The sequence below is a fragment of the Pyrus communis genome, chromosome 4 (genome assembly GCF_963583255.1).
Source record: "Pyrus communis chromosome 4, drPyrComm1.1, whole genome shotgun sequence".
Lineage (NCBI taxonomy): Eukaryota > Viridiplantae > Streptophyta > Magnoliopsida > Rosales > Rosaceae > Pyrus > Pyrus communis.
In genome coordinates this window covers 15,681,956-15,690,367 of record NC_084806.1, presented here as the reverse complement: position 1 = coordinate 15,690,367, position 8,412 = coordinate 15,681,956, and the positions used below count along the sequence as shown (strand labels likewise).

Below are 8,412 nucleotides of genomic sequence, written 5' to 3'. Positions count from 1 at the left end.
TTGGGATCACTGAAAAATGAATCAGAATCGTTGCCAATGGACCAATCGATCCAGTCTAAACCAGAACCGGTCTGGCGATTCGCCAGCAGTTCGGGTAAACAGGTCTAAAGGTTTGTTTGGGCAGTGGGGCCTAGATCCAGTGCAGGCATGCGAATACGCATCCAGGTTAACTTTACCTTTGTTGACTAGAGGCCAGCATGCTAGGCTTCACACAATATAAGCTTTATGCACTAGAGGTTGGGCCTGCTAAAGCCGGTGATGGCTGCACTTCTTTGGGCTTCTGGACCTCGTCTAGGTTGCAAGGTTTGTTGTAGTTGCCAGCGTGAGCTCTTGGATTTGTACCAGCGTGGGCTGACAATGACAATGGCCTATATGGGCTTCTGCCTTGGCTCTGGCTGCAGCATTTGCTTGTTGGGCATGGCCAACACAATTGGACTGGATGGCAAGCGCGCCATGGGCGAGCCTTGACTATGGACTAATACTCGTTCATGCCTCCTAGTCATCTTTAGATAATTAGGCCTCATTGGACTGAAGGGTGGGCTGCTGATGCTGTGGCAACCATGATTCCGTCAATTGGTGAAAACCTAGGTAAGTACAGAGTGTTGTTCGTCATGCTTTCAGAATATCCTACCGTTGTATCCTTTCTCTAAGGACTGATCAAAGAACTTTAATGAAGTTCAATGACTAGGATCATACGAGAAATTTAACGTAACAGAAAATTCTAAAAGGAATTGCAAGAGCTTTCTTCAATAATTAAATTGGGCTCTCAATGAAAGCACTATTTTGTGGTAGCAAAAATTTATCATCTTCAGTCTTGACGAATTTGTACTTGCAAAACAAATAAACATCTTTGATCAAAGATCAAAGCCACGCGCCCAAGAAGTTGTGGGGATGGGGGTTGGCCACGAATCTCCAATGCTTAAGTCAGTTTCTTTGAAAAGAGAGTTTTAGAGCTTAATTGCATAGAAAAAGTTCGCTAAAATTTGATGGAGAATGGAGTATTTATAGGAGCTAGGGCCATCCACATTTGTAGGGTTTGCCATGTTATGCGCCAACATCTTATTAGATGTGTGTCATCCGTAGGTGGAAGAGAAAGAATTATCCCGAAGATTTATTTAATTAATTAATATCTTGGGAATATCTTGTAATATTCTTGATGAGATGTGATTGTGATTACTTGCTTGATTGAGTTGATCTTCAATTAGGAAAACATAAAGATAAGATCTAGTAATTAATCATTTCTTTAATACCTTTAACTTTTCTCCTCACTATAGGGAGGAGAGCTTGATAAGGTAGCAGTCAGCTACTTAGTTTTTCTTGAAGGTTGAACTACGTGTGGAGCAGATATGGGCCTCGCCACTTTAATGAGCGCATTGTCATCACTTGTGGATAAAAGTCCATGTGTTAGCTCCAGGGTTTATGTATTATGTTTAGCTCCACTTTCATGATCTTGTTTTTTTGGTTTAGGGTCGTTATTATTTGTGTTTGTATTTGTATTTGTGTTTGAGATGTACTAATTGCAGTATTATTGGATTACGCATTTGCAAACATGTTGTTAGAATGATTAGCTTGATGTTTAGGATTTGGTCGTCTATATTTTTGTTAGACCTTTTACCCTTTTAAATTTCACTCCTCCCTAATAATTCCTGGGTTCACCAACGCTTCTAAGAATCAAAATTAACATGGTTATGGGTTCATCTCTGTCACTCAACAAGTCATATGTTTTGTTAGTAAAAAGAACATGTCGTATGTGGGTCATCTCTTTTGTTATAAACGTCATGTTTTTTTTGTTGCATATATTTGGTTAGTAATAGTATAAATGAGTTTTCAATTATTTCACTCAACGAGAAAAGAAAAAAGTAGAGAAAATGCACCAAATTAAGGGTTTCTAAAAATTAGATTACTTTGTCAGTGAAAAGGATCTCGAATTTTCTGAAGTGCCTCATCTTTCTGGAATTCCTATACCCTAAACTTGTCTTAACCTTAAATTTGACTCCCATCATTGATCATGAACAGTTTGGGCACGACTGCATTATGGAGCATAAGAATTAAATTCAAGATAATGCATGTTGCCATCCGCCCCATATTCTCCCACCCAATTCCATGCAGAAGATGAGATTCAGAAGCATTTCAAAACGATCTAGTCAGTCAATGACTACGACTTAATCAACCATAATTGTTCTTTACTGTTTTAGTTTTATTTCCTTTCAAGCTAGTTCTATATGAACACTCCTCAGTTTTTCACATAATTTGGAATAATTAACTACATCCTTATCCACTGCGCATAATTCCCAAATTATTATTACTCTTAATTCCAATAATTTACCGTTGATTATATTCCATAATCTACTATGTAATGTAACTGCAAATCAAATCATTAATATTCCTAATCATTTTCATTCTCTTTCTTAATTCTTTTGGTCCAAGTTCTCCTCATGATTGACTGGTGTCGAGAATTCCCTTTTATTAATAAACAAGAGGGGAATTTCAGTCATTATATATGAGCTATTATTAACATTTCAAAATCTGAGTTAATCTGAGTAAAATTGCGTAATATTGCATTATATATGAGTTGTTATTAACATTTCAAAATCCAAGTTAATCCAATATTATTGTTTTACCAAATCAGCCCTTGAGTCTCATCTAAAACCAAAACATTGCACCGCACAACAATTCCATCCATAAAAGGCTATTCAAGGAATTTCAACCGTAAAATGTGCCAAAAAGAAAACAGAAAGAAAGCAAAAAGAGAAGCAAAGTTTGCCATTTTTCATGATAGTTTCATTATCTCACCAAAATCTTTCAAAGAATCGGGACTTACCAAATAACAAAACAAACAGTTCAAAGAATCGGGCAAAAGGCAAGGGCAAAAGGGCTTGGTCAGCCAATTTCTGCTCTGACTCTTGCGAGTTAAGGAAGTTATCAGAAAACCATAACCTGCTAAAATAAAAAATCCAGTAGGAAGCCAGGTCACTCGCCATTGCTGAATGCTTCACGACCCAGTTGGCCACGTGTCCCGTCTCCTTCAGTTGTGTTCACCCAGAGTGCCACGGCACGTACGGACTCAGAAACTTGCGATCCCCCGCGAAGCTCGGGTTGACCAGTGCCAGCCTTGACGGCTAAGTACGGACACACCCCTTTCGTTTTATATTTCAGTATATAACTAAGGTTTCCAGCCACCCCACACCCTCCATTTTCTTAGCTGACTCTCTCTCTCTCTCCATTATAACCTCCTAATCTCTCTCTCTTTCTATCTGTTTTTCACATCCTTCCTTCCCTATTTATTTTTCTTCTGTCGTTATCCTGTCTGTCTGTCTCTAAATTTTGGTTTGATATTGTTAGCTGCTTAATTAGCTTTTTTTTTTTTTTTTTTTTAATTTAATTTTAATAAAACTGTTTTGCATTGGCTCCTCCTTCTGCATATAGTTTCATCCCATCGAGATCACAGAAAATAAAACAGGGGTCCGTGTGAGGTGGAGCAAATTATGTATGTAAATATTGATTAATGCATTATTATTCCTACAATATTTCTCTCATTGATTCTTTTGCTAATTTTTAATTAAGCAACCGAACCAATTCGATTAATCTTTCGAAGCCTAGAGAGAGAGATTTGGAAATCATGTTGCAACATATGATCCACCAGCAGCAGCAACAGCAGGAGCAGGTTAAGTCCCATTTTTTAATCTCATTCTCCGTTCATGCATGCATGCATTCATATAGTGATTTCTGATTGATAATGGTGTTTATATGCATGTATCTTAGTAATCTGCATATTAGTGTGTTTGTGGAAATGGGTTCTTCAGAATTAGTTTTAAGGTATATGTATACATATATATATACACACACACATGTACATGTGTTTGTGTTTAATCTGCAAATTAGTGTCTTTCGGCAAATGGGTTATTGTGGATTAGTCTAAATATTAAGTATTTCTTAATTATGTTGACATTTATTTCTGCAAATGTGGTTTTCAGAATTAGTCGCAGATTAAAAGATAATTGCATGCTAATCAATTTGTTCTTTACTTCTTTACATGTTTTTATGCTTTATTGGGTTCAATGTTGATGTTCTTAGTTGGTTTGGGTCAAAATTTCTTGGTCCAATTGGTTGAGGGGTCCAGAAGCAAGGAATTTTCATATCCATTCCCTTTCACTTTCACCTCTTTCTGGGATTTCTGATATGTGCTGTAACCATCATTTTGCTCAATCCTTTTCGCATCTCTATCTTCCCCGGTCGCGTGTGCATTTTGGATTATTCAAATTTGAATGTCTTGTTTGATTTCGACATCTCTGACAATCACAAAATTCATCATCTCGTGTACTTCTGAGTTTTGGATCAACTAGTTGGAATAAAATTAAAGCAAATACAAAACTTTGATCCTGTGCATTCATAGTATCGATATGGACCTGCTACTAGAGTTCTGTTCCCAAAGAATTTGTAGGGTTAAGGCATTTTACTGTCAATAGAAATTGGACAAGCAAATCTCAACAATTTTGTGCTACCACTCATCGAGCCGGTTATATAGACTTACTAGTTATTTCAACCTTTGATGCCAATAATACGCACAAAATTGTCATTGTCTTAGGGTTGCTTACTAGTTATTTCCCACTTTCGTATTGGAGTAGAATGGGAATATTTAGCTTTTTATGCTTCTCCTATAAGCTTTTCTAATCTTGAATCTTTTTGCATTTAGATGGTTAAAGGAGAGCCCTAGTGTGACAAGCATTTCACATGGATAACATAATTGCTTCTTTTCTTCCAATTGCTAATAAATTCTGGTTGTTTGTTCGGACCGAGTTGTTTCTGTAAACTGAACAAAACTTACATACCATGAGCTTCCTTCTTAGTTTACTCCTTTAGTTTCTAGCTGCAGTTGGGCAACTTTCTTCCTACATGTCACATGTAGCACAAATGCACATCATTTTCTACTTTGCACAAAAAAATCCACCACCAAAACCATCCTTCTTTTGAACACTTATGTGCTCAATGAATCATATATATACATGGAAGGTTGGTCCATGGAAACTATATAAAAAAAAATTGGAAAACTGTCCTATTCTTTCTATTTATTTTTAACTTTTTACATGCTTGCTTCATGCATATCAAAAGAAAAAATCCGAGGGAGGGATTGAGGGAAAGTTCTACTGTGAGGAAGGTTGATATATATTTGCGGTACTAAGATGAAGCATGCCTACATCAATATCTCGTCTAACAAGTTAAAAATTATGATGAATGATGAACTTAACAAAAAGGTTTTATTTTGCAATCTTATAGTTGATGACAAAGGGTTTTTTGCATGGATTTTTGTCAGATAATCATATTTTTAATTTTGCACTCTGATGTTTTGCTTGCAGGATGAAATTTCTAGCCAGATTAGCGCTCAAATATTTGAATTTTGCGACCCGGAACTATTCCAAGAGACCCTACAGAATTCCGAGGTCACCACTTCTCCAAATTGCTGCTACGAAGAAAATTCATCCTTTGCAACAAACCTTTCACTACCCCCAGATATAGAAACCAAGTTCTGTATCTACCCAGACAACAATGGTAATACTGACGCAAACATTTCCCAAACCCCCACAACTACTAGCACCAACACCACCACCGCTGCTGCCAGCGTTAATACCACCGCAACCACCACCGCTAATACCACCAACAACAATAGTGGCAACCTTTCCATAATCTTTGATTCCCAAGAGGAAATTGACAATGATATATCAGCTTCCATTGATTTTTCTCCATCCCCACCCTTTTCGGTACCTTCGTTTCTCATAAACCCGGAAGATCAATTTGATTTCTCTCAAGTGCCACCTCAAATGCCATTAGCAGATCCTGTTGTTGAGGGATTTTCACAGTACCCTGCCGAACCTGTACCAACTCTTATGACAGCTCCATTAGCATCGGTTTTTGAAGAGGATTGCTTGTCTTCAGTGCCTTCTTATGTTCCTTTTAACCCTTCTTCTCCTCCTTGTTCATTTCTGGGTCCTCCTATGGGACCCTACATGCCTACTGGGCCTATAAATCCTGCTGCATTATCAGCTGACGGTACTGGAATTTTCACCAGCAGCATTCTTATGGCTTCTGAACTGCAACAGAAAGACTTGGAATATCAGGGAGACAGTGGTGGAATCTTCTGTCCAGATTCATTATCGAGGATTTTTAACCCTGAAGAGGTTCAGGTACCAATCGCTGCTTGCAACTTCTAGTACTTGGTAGATACTTGGAGATAATTTAAGAAATAACCATTTTATTTCTAACAAGAAACACATCAAACAGTTTAGTTTGGTTTCAAAGTTTCAAACTAAAATCAAGAATGAAGTTTAATACACCATATAGAACTAACAGAAAAGGTCTATGGAGTCTCTTTACCCTTCTCCTGCTATATCAAGTTGATTTGTTGAGTTTTTAACAATTGTGGTGAATAGTTGTTGAAAATTGAAGAACTTGAAGAACCTGCCCTCTTAGAAAACCTCTCTGCATTTTAGTCCTGTCTCTCTCATGAGCTTTAGTTGGCCATTAAAGTCAACCGATGGGAACTTAGCGTTGTAAACCCTCGTAGGGGCCACTGCTTATCTGTTTTTTCTGAACTGTCATCATCTGCATGTCGAGTGGAGAAAGTGGTATCACATTCAAATTAACCGAATAATATCAGCACGCTTAGCATCGAAATAAGGACATATTTTCTTTCTTGTGCACTAGAAGGGACTAATGTTATTTTTCATTGCTACTTTTTCTTTGGGTGTAATTTTCACCTTTAATCTCTACAAAAGGCACTTAGTGCTGAGAGTCAGCAACTGGTGAGTGGGGGTGGGAACTCTACTTCGTTACCAACTGAGATTCCAATAGCCGAAGACCCAAATTTTAAAGTAGGCAAGCTCTCTGTTGAAGAGAGGAAAGAGAAGATCCACAGGTACATGAAGAAAAGGAATGAGAGGAACTTCACCAAGAAAATCAAGGTTCTCTCTCTCTAGAAAAACATGTGTGAAATGCATATGCCTTTACTCATATTTGCATGTGTGCATGTATGTTACTATGTGCGTAGCAATTAGGGATTAGGGTTAAACTCTCACTAATGTCCAAGCAAATATGCAGTATGCCTGCCGCAAAACACTTGCTGACAGCAGACCTCGAGTCCGAGGAAGATTTGCAAAGAACGATGATTTTGGAGAGACCCACAGATCTGCTGGAAGCAATCATGAAGACGATGAAGATGATGAAGTAATGCCTCGTACACTTTTAACACATACCTTATCTTGCAAGAAACAATTCTCAAAATAATACGAATTATATTATCCTCGGCGTCTTGATACCTTTCAAAGTCTTGTTATTGTCCATTGCATTCCAGTCATCTGACATTAGTAAATATTCTTACAGGTAGCTGTGAAAGAGGAAGAGGATTTGGCTGATTCCTCGGATATCTTTGCTCATATCAGTGGAGTGAACTCTTTCAAATGCAGCTACCCAATCCAGTCCTGGATTTGAGTAGTATAATAGTACTAGATTAATAACCTACCAATTTTGCAGGACCCCGTTTCCCCCAGTGATTTGTATATCCTGGTTTAATAAAAAATATGAATAATTGGGTCATTATATATTATTCATGTAGATAATTGAGTCAGGAGGAAAGTATAGAGAAAGTGCTTAACAATGTAAGGATACTATTTCTTATACAAACTTCAAACCTTGTAAGGTGTACATTTCATGTCATCTTACTTGAATACTAGTGGAACCATTGTATCTAGTTTTTCCTCATCCTTTAGAGACTTAAATTTTTATGAACCCCGAGAGACTTTTAGGGTGAGTTTGAACGAGGGACTTTGAAGTTCTACCTACAAGGCTCGGGACTTTTAGTAGTAACTTTGTAGTGCTTGAGTATTTCAATGATTGTGTTCTTGTAGTGCATTTTTTAACAATCGAGTCTAAAGTTTCTTAGAACTTTAAAGCCCATGATTCAAAATAGGGTTAGAGATAGAGAAAGAGTTTGATTCCCACAAGCACAAAATGTGAAAACCAAAAACCAAATGATTATCAAATGAACCCCTAAGTTTTGATCTTATTCCTTTGATTGGTTCAATTTTACATGGAACCATCCTAGCTCTTCCATTGTTAGTGTTTTCATTGTCACTCTCCTTGTTCTTGTGGTCGTGTTTGTTAGACAATCACTAACCCTAAAAGCTTAACTTGTCAAGGAATGAGATAATGTACATCAAGCTTATACTCTGTTGCATGTGCGTGCTTCTCTTGCACATGGAGAGGTAGATAAATGAAGACTACAAACAACAAAGAAGTAGAGAATGCAGACTTGAACTCGGAACATGTTGCAAAAAAGCTCTGATATCATGATAGACAACAAGAAATCCCAAAAGCTTAAGCTATCAAGAAATAAACCAACAATATTTGTCAATTTATCGT

At 37.4% G+C, this 8,412-nt stretch overlaps 1 protein-coding gene across 1 annotated transcript; it reads left to right on the top strand.

Moving 5' to 3' along the window:
* The first annotated feature begins 3,402 nt into the window (after positions 1-3,402).
* LOC137732401 (uncharacterized) lies at positions 3,403-8,183 on the top strand. Its single transcript, XM_068471710.1, has 5 exons — positions 3,403-3,664; positions 5,355-6,179; positions 6,771-6,956; positions 7,093-7,218; positions 7,375-8,183. The coding sequence occupies exons 1-5, from the start codon at positions 3,620-3,622 to the stop codon at positions 7,480-7,482; spliced, it is 1,290 nt and encodes a 429-aa protein (XP_068327811.1). The 5' UTR covers positions 3,403-3,619; the 3' UTR covers positions 7,483-8,183.
* The last annotated feature ends 229 nt before the right edge of the window (positions 8,184-8,412 follow it).